This window comes from Leptodactylus fuscus, chromosome 5 (assembly GCF_031893055.1).
Source record: "Leptodactylus fuscus isolate aLepFus1 chromosome 5, aLepFus1.hap2, whole genome shotgun sequence".
NCBI classification, from domain to species: domain Eukaryota; kingdom Metazoa; phylum Chordata; class Amphibia; order Anura; family Leptodactylidae; genus Leptodactylus; species Leptodactylus fuscus.
The window spans coordinates 26221742-26240085 of record NC_134269.1 but is presented as its reverse complement, the minus strand read 5'-3'; the positions used below and the strand labels follow the sequence as shown (position 1 = coordinate 26240085).

The 18344-nt window shown below is 41.7% G+C and overlaps 1 protein-coding gene across 4 annotated transcripts in view; it reads left to right on the top strand.

Annotated features, from left to right (window-relative positions):
* Positions 1-16611, top strand: part of EBF2 (EBF transcription factor 2) — a 74584-nt gene extending 57973 nt beyond the window's left edge. For 2 of the 4 annotated variants that reach the window (XM_075272676.1, XM_075272674.1), the window contains exons 9-16: positions 4838-4968; positions 5324-5450; positions 8739-8827; positions 9404-9469; positions 9560-9734; positions 9943-10128; positions 10332-10499; positions 13991-16611. In XM_075272676.1, the coding sequence (XP_075128777.1) occupies positions 4838-4968; positions 5324-5450; positions 8739-8827; positions 9404-9469; positions 9560-9734; positions 9943-10128; positions 10332-10499; positions 13991-14022 (974 nt within the window). In that variant the 3' untranslated portion in view covers positions 14023-16611. Of the gene's footprint in view, positions 1-4837; positions 4969-5323; positions 5451-8738; positions 8828-9403; positions 9470-9556; positions 9735-9942; positions 10129-10331; positions 10500-13990 lie in introns of all 4 variants that reach the window. The other 2 variants (XM_075272675.1, XM_075272673.1) reach the window with 1 other exon arrangement.
* The last annotated feature ends 1733 nt before the right edge of the window (positions 16612-18344 follow it).

Here is an 18344-nt window from a genome sequence, read left to right as displayed (position 1 = left end):
GCCATGTACCATGTACGATTACAATCCACCATCAGGGGTCTCTGAAGTCATACCCATGGTGATCTACTGATAGTTGGCCAAGGTTCAACCCCTTTAAGGTGCTTCGTACTTCTTCAGGATTTCAAACGGCCACAATAATAGTAGAGGGGTCCTCTGTTTGGGATCCTCATCTCTTAGCTGTAAGAATGGAGAGCAGTTCAAAGGACAACCTAGACAACCCCTTGGTTTGAATGAGACTTGTGAAATGCTCCATTTTGTCTGTAGGGGCGCTGCAGGAAAATTAAGGACTTACTGTCAGGTTTCCCCAGAGTTAGCAGCTAATATACTGAGATACTACATATTATAATGTAGGCATATATACCTTCCTTGGACAGATCTATTGTTATCCACAGGGACCTAGATTTAAAATTTGAGTTAAAAATATACAAAATATTATTCGTTGGTCACATGGCAATTTATCAGCTCAGTCCCATTAAAGTGAATGAGGCTCAGCGGCCAAACAAAGCCTCCATGTCACATATGGCCTGTGCTTGGTTTTCTGTGAAGTGATAACAGTAACATCTGAACAGTGAGGGTCCCGATTGTCGGACCCTCTTAAACCGATGGTGACCTATCCTAAGGATAGGTTATCGATTGATAAGCCTGGAAAATCCCTTTAAATTTCAACAGCTTAGAAATAGACTATCCTTGTCAATTTTTTAATTTTTTTTACAGTGATTGATAATTTTTTTTCATCATGTCCCATTTTTAGACACTTACCTAACTTTTTACCAGTTTTTAGTTGACTATTTTTTTGTGCCAATTTTGCGTCACATTTTACAGTAAGCGGCACGCCTTTCCATCTAAGATGGACTTCTTAGTCTAGCGAGTCACAAAAGTGTATAAAAGGCATAATAAACCTGGTGTGAGGCATGTACACCCAGTTTTAGGTATAAATTGGGCCCAAATTCTGGCATAGTTAGCGTAGGCTAGGTTCTCATCTGCGCTACTTTCTCCGTTGTTCCAGTCCCCCAGTTGACCCAAATGATGGAGAGATGGACCACTGTTTTAGTGGTTACACATGGACATTGGCGGATAATGAGGTCCGTGGAGTGTCCATTGGGTGTCCATCAAGTGTCCATTGGGTGTCCATCGAGTGTGCATTGGGTGTCCATCGAGTGTCCATTGGGTGTCCGTCGTTTCACAATGGAAACTGGTGGAGAGAGAAGTTCTCCGTGAAGGACTTTATTTTCCACCGATTTTCGGTAGTTTCTGTGGAAGAGTCTCCAACATAGATTCCGCGCAGATGTGAACCTTTTCCCCATTTTGAAGTCACCCTATCAATCTTTATAAGTATATTACATATTATATGAGTAATATTGATATTAAAAACTTTTAATACAATATAAAATAATAATAATAATAATATTTTTGTAATATTTTTGTGCCATCCTGATATTTTTGGGTTGTCGATAAAATCCTCATTCCAGTAGCTCTATGGTTATAACGACTACATATAGAGTCGGTCTTAAAATGTCCCATTCATTACTTCGAGATGGGGACAGTTAACTCTTTCCTCGCCGTCTGATCTAGAACCCCTCCCCCCCCACCCCTAGTCTTACGCGTTCTTAGAAGGCTCGTAGTCCCAATATCACTCCTGTATTGTTAGACGGGTTATTCCTACTCAACACATCTTGTATTAACCATGTGAGGAATTAATGAACTGGAAGAGAATGATTGAATCAGTGAGGAATTTAGTGTGGTGTTAATTTTCCCCCGGCGGGCGGTCAAATGGTGGAAATAAATCCCAGGGTGCGGGGCTAGACTGGAGTCCAGCTTTGGTTAAACTGATTGGACTTGATTGACTGGCTGCTCGTTTCTGGAACCCAGCCAGGGATCTGAGGAACCTTTGACCTTGTCAGTGGTTGGAAGCCGAGTGATAGATTGAGGCTGGTTATGGCTCCTGATGGAAAATGGAGTTGTGAGGCCTACCCATATGGAAGGGGAAGAAACCATAAAAACACTAAATATGTGATGAACACAAAAAAACTTCTTCGCTCCTTACTACTTGCTGATTCATTTTTGGTCTGGATTCCTATGGCAGAGTTTAATTTGCGAATAGTTGAGGGAAAATTATTTAATATTGACTCGGGTCTGCTGTGAGGTCGGAAAGATGACGAATATTTTTCCAAAAATTTATCAAATAATAAATTATTATATAATAAAACATTCGAGAAAAAAAACGACTCCTGGACAGGGAACCCCCCGCAGGTCGGTACGACAGTCTACAGACTAGGGCCCCATGGTTTATGGTGGCTATATTATACACACCGGTTAGAGACAATTATTAGGCATTTGTGCACATCCCAAATTTTTGGAATATTTTCTACATTAGTCATTTGACTTTATTTCTCTCTGAATGGGAAGTAACCCTTTATTCATAGAAATCCCTTTCTAGGTAGAAATTATATTTTTTTCCTCAAAGGGTTGATTTTATATATTTTTGGACAGAACCTTATATGTGTAGGCATAATAGTTTTTTCCTAAAGGATTTTTAAGAATTATTATTTTTTAGATAAAATTGAATTGAAAGTAATAATAATAATAATAATAATAATAATAATAATAATAATAATAATAATAAAAATATGTATAATATTAATAACAACAACAATTGTAATAGTGATGTAATAATCACAACTATATTGAATAAATAATTTTGAGAACAGCACCAGGAAAAATAAGTGACAGTAAAATTTTTGAAAATTATTATATTGTATTATTATTATTATTATTATTATTATTATTATTATTCATAATCATTAATAATACTTATTATTATTTATCAGTTTTCTGCTGATTATTATTGATCAGACTGTGCTCTGACCAGGGATATAGGGCTATAACTTAATAAAGTTGTTCACTTTTGAGCATTGTGATGACCTGGGAGCTCTTGATGATTTTTTTGAGATTATTATTATTATTATTATTATTATTATTGTTATTGTTATTATTATTATTATATTGTATTTTTTGAATTATGTGATACTTTATATAAAATAAATTAAATAGTTATAGTTGTAATATAGTAGTAATGATAATCATAGTGATGATTATAATTTTATAAATTCTTATAATATTATTATTATTATTATTGATAATAATAATAATAATAATAATAATAATAATAATAATAATACTATATTTATAGTGTGTGATCCTTTATATAAAAGATAAAAAATAGCCATAATAGCAGTAATATAGTAACAGTAATAATAAATATTATACATTTAATTTTATTTTATTATTATTATTATTATTATGACTGTGTGCTACTTTATAGAAAAGAATAATATAGTCATAGTAGTAGAAATAATTATTATAAATGTAAAACTTCTTATTATTTTATTGATATTATTATATATTTAGATTTCTGATTCTTTATATAAAAGAAAGAAGAAATAAAAATAGTCATAGCAAAAGTAATAATAATAATAATGATAATAAAAATAATAATAATAATAATACTTATTATTATAAATAATACACTTGGTATTATTATTATTATTATTATTATTATTATATATTTGTATTATTTGATGCTTTATATTTAGGTATTTTTCCCCCCTCCAGGGTCTTACAATCTAATTTACACGTACGAGCGCTCTCCGAATGACCTCGCTCTTTGTTTTTCTAGCAGCACCTGTTTTATGTTTTTTTTTTCCCTTCAAATATTTTATTTCACATTTTGGAAAAATTCCAAAAAAATTCAACACAATTTCTAGCAATCCTATTCCCTGAAATCCATTCCATGAAATCCATATCCCTCTTATCTGTTCACTTCGCTCTTGGTCCACCACCCAGTTAGTATCCCGAGTTCCATCCCTTACCATCCATACAAGTTCTCTGCCTCGGACTGATTTTTGGTGGGTTTCTGGATTCTTGTTGGCCGGAGTATGAGGAGTATTTCCATTACAAGATATACCGTATTCTGGTGTCTGGTTGTAATCCACTACTCTGTAATGAAATGAGATTGTAGTTTGCACACACCCAGAAAAAGAATGTGGAAAAGGAAACTCAGAACCTAAGTGTGAAATCTAGGGTTGCAATTCCCCAGCAAAAACATGAAGTGGGCCCCAGCGCAGGTGCGAGGTCTCCCTTGTCCTGACAGCTCAACTTTATACACCCCCACCCCCCTCGGCCTGCGAACCCTATGGAGATACATCCTACTATGTGCACGTCATCTATCTGGAGAACATGTCGTTCTAAGGACAGCTTTGGACATCAGGGCCCGTGTCTATATTATACATATAAAAGGTTAAAAAACTGGACATGTTCTTTAAGCTCTATGCAAAGTTAACGGCCACGCGTTGGATGTTTTTTAATGGCCATCACATGGTGGTATTAGGTTACTTAATTTCTGTGGGGCTATTTACCTGACCTCCGTTTTTGCCCATTTCACAGGTCGCTCAATAGACTGAGCCATCCATGAAAAGAGGTGCCACATGGGTGCAAAATGGCCATAAAATATGTCCCGCTTTACATCCCGGCCATCTGAGTAGAGCCTTACTTGTCCATTTTTGACGGAGACTTGGACCCAGTAGAAATCTAAATTGTAAATTATTCGATATACTTCCAAAGCGATCAGTCTCATGTATAACATGTATATGCCTATCATACATAGTCCATGTCATATTCCGACAACTCAATCTTATTACTGTCCAGATACTGAATGTTATACCCATGTAATATCGGTACCAACGTATGATATGGACAAAAACAATGAAGGACATGACCGATGAGGTGAAGTAAAAGACTCCGTCTCTGACTAACAAGTCATTTTGTTATCTATTTCCAGCCACTCCATGCATCAAAGCCATTAGTCCAAGTGAAGGTTGGACTACCGGAGGTGCCATGGTCATTATCATTGGGGACAACTTCTTTGATGGTCTTCAAGTGGTGTTTGGGACTATGCTGGTTTGGAGTGAGGTAAGTAAGACGCCGTGGATATCATCTGAAGCCCATTAACTGGTAGTCTGAAGATAGTGGTTGAAAAATGATGACGTCCATCCACTTGGCCTCCACCAGTGGGGAAATTCCATCATAATGGAGTAAAATACAGTAATATCAACCCAATATCTTGTAAGCTTTCCATGCAGCAGACTGGCATTGAGTGCTAAAATTTAGTTTATTGCATATACTATACCCAAATATTTACCAGTTATAGGGATTCCATGATGTATATTTTTGATGTAGGACCTTCCCATTTCACACACCACTTTGGTGCCCATTTGGCCACTTTGTCCGGTCTACTTAGTAATGGATTTGCCTTTCTTTCTTACAGCTCATCACTCCACATGCCATCCGGGTACAGACACCGCCACGACACATCCCAGGTGTGGTGGAGGTGACTCTATCGTACAAATCCAAACAATTCTGCAAAGGAGCCCCAGGGAGATTTATTTACACGGGTAAATATAGCGGTGAACACAAGTCATATATATTTAACGTGTTGTTTGGAGACAGCCTGAAGAAATAAACAGTGGTGACATCATCCGGCAGGGGGTGGACAAATCCATTTATGTTTTTGTAGGTGCTGCTACTTATATACTCATGTACTGTATGTATATAGGTTGTGCCAACTCATCCATCAAGGAAAAGGATTGGGCAAGTTGAATTTCGACATCCTTTATTCTCTTTTAGTGACTTATCCTGCTCTCCCCCATACTCTGATGAACCTAGACTGTATGGGTATGGGGGAATCGGGTGTACATTGAAGGGATATGGCCAGCTTAAAAGTATTATCGAGGACCATGGTGCTAAACTCCACTTAATCATCTCAGGAAGTGACATCACATACTGAAGTGTAGCATGGACATGTGACCAATGGACATTATGTCACTTCCTGAGAAGTGAAGAGGAAATCTCTGCCCAGGTTTTAGCCAACAACTGAGTTTTTCTCCCGGCTGGTTGGCCTGCCTCTATGGTAAGTACGACCTCGCATGTCGAATAACAATTAAAGGGTTTATCCAGGACGATGATACCGAGCTGCATTTCCTCTTCTCAGGAAGTGACATCACATACCGAAGTATAGCATGGACATGTGACCGATGGACATGATGTCACTTCCTGAGAAAAGGAAGTGGAGCTCAGTATCATCGTCCTGGATAAACCCTTCAAACATTACTCGACATGTAAGGTCGTACTTACAATAGAGGCAGCCCAAACATCTCCTATGGGTCCCTGGAGAGAATGGGCCCAACTCAGTTGGCCGAAACTTGCGCAGAGATGTCCTCTCCACAGCCAAACAAGGATAATCCAAAGATCACAGAAAGTAGACCTTAAATTTGGTGATTGAGAGAGTGGTGGTATTATCCAGTAGGGTATGGGGCATCATTTTTATCTTTGCCCTCCATTATAGTACTCCCTTGACTATGTGAACCATAATGTATGATGTGAGTTACAGTTTCAGGGAAAATTGGAGCAAAATTGTGGTGCATGTCGAAAAAAAATTTCGGTCAACTTAGCCATGCCTCCTTTTTGACAAGTTTGGAGTGAGGCGCAAAAACAATCTAGAACACGTACTAACCCTAGCGCGCGGACAGTACCATAAACCACTTTTTCGGTTCGATTGCGGCACATTTGCCCCCTACATTGGCCATGGTGCTAAAACCGTTTTGTAAAACTGAGGACCCCACAAACCTAGAGTGATATAAATAAAACAACATCCTAAGAACGGTATAAAATTACACTTTATCAGTCTCATCTGGAGTTAACGGTCGATATTTCACACTTTACCTTGGTGACAAATTATCACCGCGGCCATTCATCATTATTGGGAACGCCGGCGTCTCGAAGGAGCTGCTGTAGTCTATAAGAAAACATTTATGGTGAAAACACCTATTTTGCATCAATTTGCAAGGTGTAATGTGTGTCAGCGAGCGGAGCGAGTCACAGGCGGGACATAATGTGCTATAGAATGGCTTCCATCTTCCGCCATTCCCAGGATATACAGTAAATCTCATCCAGCTTAATTCAATTGGGGTTTGCAATTCAATGACAGATGAAATGGGTATTATTAAACTGCTTAAACATGCCCACTGGGATCCGAGAAAATCTAAGTTTAGCCAACGTTACTTTTTTTTTTTTTTTTTAGATTTTTCTATTATATTCCCTCTCGTCTGGTTCTTGTTATATTAAAATTCATGTTCCCTGTAATTACTTAATAAAAAGTAAATAGAAACGCGGCTACTGCGGGGATGTGACCTTCTCTCTTCATTTAATCTGAGGATGTTGCTCATAGATAAACAAGAAGCGGGGGTTACTATAGGCTGTGATACTGATATACTGCCGGAGTATATAGATTTAGTGTTTCTGGACCGCAGAGCTAACAATCTAATGGGCTGTGCGAAGAAGTCTTTGATCTCATTTAGGACATGGGAACTTGGAGATGGGAGGAAACTAGACCTAAAGTTGACTGACGTTGGCCATACACAATGCAAAAATTCTCATTGGACCGACGACGGTTCCTCCGAATCTGTCCATATACGCTCAAGCTCAGCTTGACTGGAAGTGCATGTGTTCTCAATATGGAGAAGGGGATATACTTGTACCTCATTGGCAATATCGTCCTTGGGGTCCCCAATTGGATATGTTGAAATTCAGCTCATCCTACTTTTTCCCAGTATCTGCCGCCTGGGGAGAGTTGGCTGCCTGGGGAGAGTTGACAATAGTGGCCAGTTATATATGGGCAAAACAGTGTCGCCATACCTGTCCAACCTTCAGCTCTGTTCCTATAGGAAATACAGACTCATCCAGTTGGGTCATTGGGTCCAATATGGTGGTGGCTTTACTGGCCATCCTGTTTAAAGTATTACAGTTCAGTTTGCTAAAAAAAAAAAAAAAAACACAAAAAATGTGGGACCCATTTCTGTCTGCTATGGGATCCCATGTTTTGGAGTCCCATAAATTGGGGCCCCTTGAATATTTTTTTACCCCTGGACACTCACATAGATCAGCTGTGGCTTAATGAAGCTAGTGGTCCTCAAGATTTAGGAGGGGGGACTTCTTTACTCCATAGAAATCATTGATCTACGGTATATGGGAATATCTATCGCCTGAAAAATATATCCAAATTCTTGGGATGTAGGACCTATAGGAAATAATAAAGGGGAAATAATGTATGACCATGGCCAACCAAGGATAGTCTATAAAATTGGTCATGTGTAGGGTTGAGTGATCGGGATCGGGAAAGATCGGATCCCGATCGACGATCGAGCAAATTTGACACTTAGCACAACCAAGAATGCGTGTTTTATAATTGGGTAGAATGGAAAAATTTACTTCCAGACTTGCCTCTTTGTCTAAGAACAGACACCCGGCTCCTGGGTCGCTCTACCTCCTCTCTCCAGTGCGGTTTCCACATGTACTTACCTCTACTATGGGGCTGTCTTTACTCTGCCAGTCCATATGTGAAAACAGGCGTAGTGCCGGGGAAGGTGTTGGTGGCGATGGTGTGGCCCGGGACTGGAACTACCCCGAAACCAATAGGCACAGCATTCCTAGAGGAACAAAGTAATAAAGACTGCCCTGGACACCCCCTTTAAGACTTTCCAGGATAATCAAGTTGGCTAACCACGAGCCATTGGCTTATATGACCAATATTAGAGTATGATCACGTCCTCGGATACGTCGGTGACTCTTTTCCTTCCTACATCCATTTACATGAACACTAACCTGATTATTCCCTTTCTCGACAGCATTAAATGAGCCGACGATTGATTACGGATTCCAGAGGTTACAGAAGGTGATCCCAAGACATCCTGGAGACCCCGAGAGGCTTGCAAAGGTAAAGCCGGTGTAGTTTCCCACAAGAGAAGCCTATGTTCACAGCAGATGTTTTATACGACTTTCTTCAAGGACGCCTTCTGCCAATTTGCAATTTTTTCGGATAAAGCGTTTAAGCAAAATGAGGAAAATGGAAATTGTGAACTCCCAGGCAAAAAGGCACAAAATTGTCTCTGTAAACCAAAAAGAATCTTATAAATGGCCAGATGTGGAGATGTCAGTGGGACCGTCCAATTTTCTGATGTGTCTCCCAACTTGGAAGACCAACATGCCTGATCCTTAGGGTGGACAAGTCACCACCAATGTAACAGGCAGCATCTTATTCTCCTCACTATAGAGATCACAGGCCCATATGGCCAAGTCCATTGTGTATATATATTTGGAGGACTATCAGGAGGGATAGCCATTGGCCAAAAAAGCAATCGATCAACAACTATCCAAACATGTATGGCCAGCTCATCACGATCGTAATGGATCAGGACCAGGGACAGCTCCATTCAATGCCGCGAGTAATCCCTTGACTTGGGTGTCCACAGGTCCTTGGAATAACTTCTTCATTGTCTTCTGTTTTCCATAGGAAATGCTACTCAAACGGGCAGCAGATTTGGTGGAAGCTTTGTATGGGACCCCACATAATAATCAGGTAGCCATCCTTCACCCCTTGATGCCTGTCGCTCATGTTCTGGTCTTGGACCTTCCATGATGACAATGTTCTCCTTCTTATTCCAAGCAGGACATAATTCTGAAGAGAGCGGCGGACATAGCCGAGGCTTTATACAGCGTCCCCCGCAACCACAATCAGATCCCTACCCTCTCCAGCTCTCCCGCACACAGTGGCATGATGGGAATTAATTCCTATGGTGGCCAGCTGGGAGTCACAATTTCGGAAACACAGGCCAATAATCAGGGTAAGTGACGTCATACAACCCTTGACTATGGAGTCCGTTTTCCTAAGGTGGCCATATACATTGGCTGTGTATATAGTAAGGTGTTAGATGTTGGGGGTAAAAGGATCGGGCAGTTGTATGGCGACGTTCTACCAGATCTCACGTCTTTGATAGTCTTTACTCTTTACTTCTTGCCTGTAATTGACCATTATTTGCGTCTCCTCCACAGGTTACATAAGGAATACAAGCAGTATCTCCCCACGTGGTTATTCCACAAGTTCTACCCCTCAGCAATCTAACTACAGCACCCCTAGCAACAGCATGAACGGCTACAGCAACGTCCCCATGTCTAACCTGGGGGTCCCCGGGTCTCCAGGCTTCATCAATGGCTCACCTACTACGTCACCCTATGGCAGTGAGTACCCTATAGTTGGCCATTGTATAGATGGAATCCATACTCCATACTCCCATACTGAAATTGGGAACGCTATGCTATACGGACACCCCAGCTTGTTGTAAAGTGGGCCCATAGACCTGTCCCTCCAGCCTCGCTGGGATCATATGTGCAGTAATACATACACTCCATTGACTGACACTCATCCCTTCCTTCTCTTGCAGTCATGCCCTCCAGCCCACCTGTAGGGTCTTCTGGAAGTTCCTCCATCCTGCCTTTCTCCTCCTCCGTCTTCCCTTCCATGAAACAGAAGAGTGCCTTCGCCCCAGTTATCCGACCGCAGGGTTCCCCATCTCCGGCCTGTTCTAGTGGAAATGGTAACGGTTTCAGAGGTGAGGACACCCCCGAATCTCAGAATGTCTAAAACAATGGAACATTGAAGGGGTTTTGTGTGATGTATATGTCGATGATCTGTCCTTAGGGTATCCATATGTGATGGTAGGGACCCCCACCAAGCAGCTACTTGAAGAGCCTCTTTGTTGTACTGATGACATCACTCTTCCCTTTTTTGATGACATCACAGCTCTGTCCCATTCAAGTGAATGGGGCTGAGCTGCAGTTCCAAGCACAGCCACTATACAATATATGGCAGAGTGCTTGGAATTTAATCTGTGGGGTTCCAGATGTCAGACCTCCACCAGTCACCTATGCATAGGTCATCCCAGCGTCGCACCTCCCATGAGGCGACCTGAAGCGACCACTTCAGGCGGCGCTATGCCAGGGCCCCGGGGAGGGCGGCATTTTTCCTCCTAAGCCAGTCCAGGACAAGCTTTCCTGGACTGGCTTAGCGTCACCGAGCGGCAGGCAGAGAGCAGGTCCTCTCCGTGCCTGCTCTCTGCCTGCTAACGCCGCTCCGCCACGCCCCCTTCACTCCGCCCGCCCCCCTTTGCTTCACCCCGCCCCCTTCGCTCCGCCCCCTCCTCCCAGGGGGGATGGGGGCGGCTTTCTGTCGTCCGCCTCGGGCGGCGAGACAGACAGGTTCACCCTTGGGTCATCGCTATATAAATTTAGGCAGGGACCCACGTAGCGCAATGTTTTACAGCACCTGCAAATTGGATGGGATTCTGGCTAATCCCACCTAAACATTGCAGAAAAATATCTGCGGCGGAAATGCTGCGATTCCTAAAAGCGTTGTGTTTTTGTAAATCACAGCATGCCAATTATACCTACAGAAATGCTGACGGTTTCCATATAGGTGTAATTGAAGCAGAAGTCCACGGAGGAAATCTTTGCAGACTTTCTGTGAAAGCGATGCGTGAAAAAACCGCAATACGTTTCCCCGCAGTGCTTTTTGCCTGCGTTTCGCTATGTGGAGCCTTAAACCCATTTCTATTTGGAGTTTGCAAACAAGAACAAATCTTAATACTGACACAGACAACTTCAGCTCTGCTGCATCGACCGTATGCGTTGACTATAATGGCGTACATCTGATTTCCATCATGGTGCCTGCCATTATACTAGGTAAAATAGTGCTGCATGCTGCGCTATTATGTCCAGGATTTTTTATGTAATCTGCAGCTGTGAACACGGCCCTATAATCGGATATGTAGACTAGTGACATGATATTCGCTATGTACCCGGCCTGGCACCGTACACAAGTGACTTGCAGCCCCAGCTAGTTCTACTTGAGTGTCCCTGTCCCTCTTCCGCTGGGACTTGCAGGTCTGTCAGATGCGTGAGCAGAGAGGCTGCTGGGAGATCTCGGCAGGAATCCCAGCATGGTGCCGCGCGGTTCTGCTTGACTAGGGGAGAAACAGACAGGGCGACTCATAAAATTTCATATGGACACATGCAATGCACAACGAGCTAATACAATGTCATCCGCTGCGGTATTACTATACGGTATTATTACATGATTAGGGACCTATATTACACAATGTTGCATGTCCATTTGGTATTGTTAGACTGTACGACCCTGTTTGTAGGTATATACGTGTTCTGGCAGTGAAGCGGTTATAGCTTGTGATGGTAACCTGAGCAGTAGAGAGGTTGGGGAATATCCAGGGATCTGATTTCACTCCCAGGCCCGGTCTTTCAGCGCTGGGCTCAGAAAGGTCTCTCTCGCACCCCAGGGATCTCCCCTCAACCCTTCACTGCCAGCAAAACTCTGCAGGGCAGAGGGAAGATGTGGAGCCAAGCAGGAAACCGGGCCGTGTTACACATCAGATAGAGCGCGGGCTGTGTGTACATATGTAAGCCTGTCCGTCATACAGGACAATGAAACTCAGTCTGGAGAGAACACTGGATCTTACATACCGTATACCGCGCCAATCTCTCTGATCGGGGAAGCCTCACTGTATGTTCCCTAGCCAGGCGTGTTTGCTTTGTATATTGTGGCGTACCGTAATGTTACCATGAAGAGTAAAAATGTGGAGAGAATAAAGAATATTCACACATTCAGGTATAAGAAATAGAAATATAAAAACACAAAAGAAAAATGGCGGCATATAACAATCTTATATAGTGCTGCAAAATAGAGCACTAAATAGAAGCGCCAAGTAATACTACCATACGGTTCTCAAATAATACCCACATAAAGTGCTGAAATAATACCAACATACTATGACCGAATAAAAGTAACATACGTTGCACAAGTCATACCAACATAGAGTGATCAAATAATACACACATAAAGTGCTGAAATAATACCAACATACTGTGACTGAATAACAGTAACATACAGGGCACATGTTATACCAACATACAGTGAGCAAATAATACACACATAAAAGTGCTAAAATAATACTAACATACAGTGAGCAAATAATACCCACATACAGTGCTGAAATAATACCACTGTACAGTGGTCAAATAATACCCACATAAAGTGCTGAAATAATACCAACATACTGTGACCGAATAACAGTAACACACAGTGCACACATTATACCAACATACAGAGACCAAATAATACCTACATAAAGTGCTGAAATAATACCAACATAGTGTGAGCAAGTAACAGTAACATACAGTGCACAAGTCATACCAACATAGAGTGACCAAATAATACCCACATAAAAGTGCTGAAATAATACTAACCTACAATGAACAAATAACACCAACATACATACAGTGCTCAAGTAATAACAACATACAGTGACCAAATTATACCACAATAAAGTGATCAAATAATAACAACATATAGTGCTGAAATAATACTAACCTACAATGATGAAACCAATTCAATATAAAGTGCTGAAATAACACCAACATGCAGTGGCCAAATAATACCACCATACCGTGCCCAAATAACACCACCATACCGTGCCCAAATAACAACTAACCTAACCTAATATTAGGCAGATGCAGATGGAATAAATAAAACACATTAGTAAGTTCTATTCATTTTTATATTTCAGAAACAAATGTGATTATTATATTTAATGGGGAAGGTTTAAAGGAACACACACGCAAAATATTTTATTCCTTGGTCTGGTACATAACTGTAGGGAAGGTAGTCCTTATAGCGGTGTATTTATGAATTATCTACCCCCTTCTGGTCCTCCTCTGTGTCATGTGACCTCCTGTCCTGAGGACCAGGAAATAAGACGATTACCTTCACTACGACTAAATTTTTGTGTGCCAAGCCAAGGAATACAAATTTTTGTGGCCCACTATCTATTTTTGTATGACTATGGTCTTTCCTCTTATGATGGGTCGCTTCAGACTGCTATAAGGCTTCACCCATATGTAGGCCGGAGTTAAATTCTCTCTAATTTTTCATATCCATCCTTGTCGTAGAAGATTGTGGATCTATAGCAATGTTTTGGGTAATTTTATGGATCCAATTAACCTTGTCCTCGTATTTTTGGATTATTTTCAGCCATGACCGGCCTGGTGGTCCCACCGATGTGAGGAACCTTTGGACTGTTTGTATATTTATGAGAAGCAGAGGAATAGCATGAAGACATTGCGTGTTGTGGTCCACATCCGAGGTGGGATCTACTCGAAGCGAGGAGAAGACCTCTTGGTCCTTATCCATGGAGATCCACCATCCTTCCTAGCAAGGAGAAGCGACCCGTAAGGATACAACGCAACTGATGTCTACTAGGTGGAACAACTCAATGGAGTCCTGTACAGAGCTGGAAATTCGGACAACTACAAGGAATATTTTGGATACTCTTTGTTTTTTCTTCTTTGTAGGAAAAAAAAGAACTATTTCTATTTTCAACAAACTTTTTTCTGATACCGATTTTATGTTTGAGCCTCGAGAAGAAATAATACAAAAAAAAAAACAAAAAAAACACACAAAGCGTTTTACAAAAGGAACCGAACAGGGTATCGGCAGGGAGGACTGTGCCGCCATTATCTCGGCGGATAATCTGCTTCCTGCGCTGTATGTTTCTGCTTACATGCTTAAATTTTTTTTTTTAATTTTTAATATGTTTTACATTATTTAATTGAATAAACTTGTAACTTATTGTATTTAGAGGTAGAAAAAAAAAAATCAACATAATAATAAATATTGACATGGGTGACGGGAGCCGCGGTGTGACGGAGGACAGTAGGGGGTCGCGTAGGGTTGCATGCATCTAAACCCAAGGTTGGACTCACACCCCTAGATTGCTCCTCGATCACAGATCAACACCCGTACCTAACAACCCGTACCGATCCTACAACTGGTACCACCCCGACCTAACGTCCCTATAGTAAGAAGCGGTCACCCGATGCCATAGAGGTATATTGACGTGTCTAGGGGGCACTTTTATTTCTTATAATCCAAGTCCAAAATCTGCAGACAGACTAGGAATATTATACTCAAGAGATCTGGATTACGTAGGGTTCTAGTCGTTGAGTTGGGCAACCTTTGTAGGCCGCAATATGGTCATATTAGCTAAGGGGTTTTCCAGGCTTTATAATCGAACACCTATCCCTAGGATAGGTCATCCATTAAAGATCCTTGCAGATCAGTCATTTGAAGATCATTCCTCTTCACTAGGTGCCAAGCACAGCGCCTCAAATTATACAGTGGCTGTGCTTGGTATTGCCGCTCAGCCCTTTCCCTTGAAGGCCATGTGATTCATGAACGTTACGTCACGTCACGTGAACGTCACGTCACATGGTCTGTGAAGCTGAAGTGGTGCACAGGGAATTACGCTGCCACAGCACGGCTGATCCACGGCTGTCCTGGGTATCGGAACCCACTTATCTAAAGAGTAGATCGTCAATTAAAAAGTTCCTGAAAACCCCTTTAAGGCCAAGTCCCCACGTAGCGAGCCGCAGCCGAAAAACCTATAGGTAAACCGCCAGCGTTTCCATAGGTATACGTGACATACTGCGATGGGATCCACTTTGCTGATACGGTAAAATGCAGCTTTTTTGCCGTGATGTTTCCGCCACCGCCAAAACTCAGCATTTTTGCAACGTGGTGCCGTGGCCTGATAAGGACTCTCACGGCATGTCTGTTTTAAAAAATACATGTAATTTCCCCAAAATAAAATTTTTTAGAGTATCTTTTTGTACTGGTCCTCTGTTACTCCTCCTAGAAATGACAAGATGGTGTTGCCTTTTCACTCTACAGAGCCTGGTCATATCAGCACTGATTGGTCAGAGTGTGACAGGGGTTGAAGACGCCCCCAACTGGTCAATTTGTCTATTAATTTGTAGGAGGAACAACAGAGGAACGGCACAGGTTATTGCAAAATGTAATGAATTCTTAGATTGATCAGGAATCAGGAGAGATTTCAGGTCCTTTTTAAACAAGGTGCCCATTTTGGAAATTTCCTAGTGACTCTTTAGCATCTCCTGTCGCTGATTTAGAGAATGTTTACCATACAGTTATGCTACATTCACACCTACGTTGGTGTCTCTATTTGCAGAAATCCTGGACAAAAAAAAAAATTCAGCCATAGTTGTACCGGACTGACCCCATTATACTCAATAGGGGTCGCTCGGGATCTGCTGTTGCGCGTCGGTAGCTCTTCATTGGCCGGAGGAATGGACAGACTAACGTAGGTATGGATATAGCTTTATGGTACATCAAGGGCCACGTTCCATTCTCCATATGGAGCATCCATATACAGACCCTACATTAAGGTAGTGCAATCCATAGACCCAACGCCACGAGATCTCCGAGCACCCGGATGACAACATAAAGCACTTTTCAATAGCAAGTCCATCAAGCAATACTTGTTGGCCATACAAAATGTTCCGTACGATTGTGTTCCGCCATTGTAATAATTTAACACATGTCCTTTTTACCTTTTTTGCTCTGTTTGTGTGTGCCAATGGGAATATTTCTTTTTGGACTTTTCGGACCTCCCAAACCTACTGATAGCGACATATCTCAATGTGTAGACAAGAAGGAAATACCTGTGATAGAACGTGGACCAATCTCTGGTTTCTCTAGATTTTTACAGTGCTGCTTTCATGATATCCGCTTTGTTAGAAGGAAAAAAAAAGACAAAAATACTAATAATGATTCTGTCGTTTTTTTGGTTTTATTTGAGATGTCCATCAAGATTAAATTTCATGTTAAGAAATTTTGTATAAACGATGTTTCTGCTTGTTCTTTTTATGATAAAATATGGATAATACACACGTAGAACCTCTGGTATTTATTTGGGAAATTCCTCTCGGGTGAACAAAAATGGCCGCTGCCTGGTGTTTGACCAGGAAATACGGAGGAGACACGTGTGTGACATTGTAGCACCACCTGACAGCCTTTCAGCCAATAGGCGGTAGTAGGTGGACCTTACAGGGCGGATGTCGTATGGATTATATAAGGTTGTACACTCATGATCAGCCTTTAGGTGCTGTAATGGTGGACATGCAAACACATCTATGATCCATCCCACTGCATCATACCGAGCGTGGGTCAGAAAATGCAATGGAGTGCTAGAAATGAATAGAAACAGGATAAGACCAAAGGTCTAAGGGCAAATCTGTGCAAATATCTCATTTGTCTGCCTGTTGTGCAATACAGCCCTTTCATCTATATACACATTACTTTAAACATACTTCTTACGGACAAGACAATTCTGTTAAAAAAAAAAATGCAGTTTCAAGGGTTGTTTTATTTTCTGCACTGGTCTGTAATGAAGCAATTTTTAATCTACAAAAATTCACTGTAGTCATTTTTTTTTTTGAGCAGTGGGATACACACACATATACAGGGTGGCCATAATATAACCTCAGGTGTTTGGAGTCGTGTGCAGGCTGACCCAATGGATGGAATTGCCTGAAAATTTGTATGTGTGCTAATCAAGGCATGGGGAAATGGACGGCATGAAAAAAATTAAAAAAAATTAAAATTTTTATACGAAAACTCCCTACCAGGGGATAATGTGGCGCTGTACAGTGAGCTCGCGGTGCAAAACCCGTCTGTCGATACTTGGGGATGTCCCATTTGGACCACCGACTAGCATGACTGTTCAATGTGGCCGCCATCATGCATGGTGAGCATGGTCATCCTATGCAGAACATGCTCAATGCTTGCGTGCAACATCTCTGGTGAGATGCTGCGCACTTCCAACATGATGCAGTTTTTGAGGTCAGGCAGGGTTTTCTCATTTCCCCGATATACACTCTCCTTCAAGTGTCCCCACAACCAGAAATCACAAGGAGTGAGATCCGGAGAGCGTGGTGGCCACGCTATAGGGAATGAGCGGCTCAAAATCCTGTCATCGGGAAAATGTGCATGAAGAGTGTTCTTCACAGGATTTGCGATGTGAGGAGGGGCTCCATCCTGCATGAAGGTGATCGTCTGCAGACACTGCCGCTGTTGGAGTTGGGGAACGACCACTGTTTCCAGCATTGTCCGGTACCTCGCTGCTGTGACGGAACAGGTGTCAACCCCAGTTGGGCCCAAATCTTCGAAAAAGAATGGTCTGATCATGAACGATGAGATGAACCCACACTAAACGGTCACCTTGGGTGAATGCAGCGGAACCCCCTCGAGCGCACGTGGGTTTTTGGTGGCCCGTATGTGACAGTTCTGTGTGTTGACCGTTCCATTCAGGTAAAAATGCGCTTTGTCGCTCCACAGGATATTCCATGGCCAATTGGTATCCAGAAACATTAATGCAAATGTCATGCGGGTGTCATTGTCACGAGGAAGCTGTTGGTGATGATTTTTAGGGTTTTTTGTTTTTTTTCATGCCGTCCGTTTCCCCATGCCTTGATTAGCACACATACAAATTTTCAGGCAATTCCGTCCATTGGGTCAGTCTGCACAC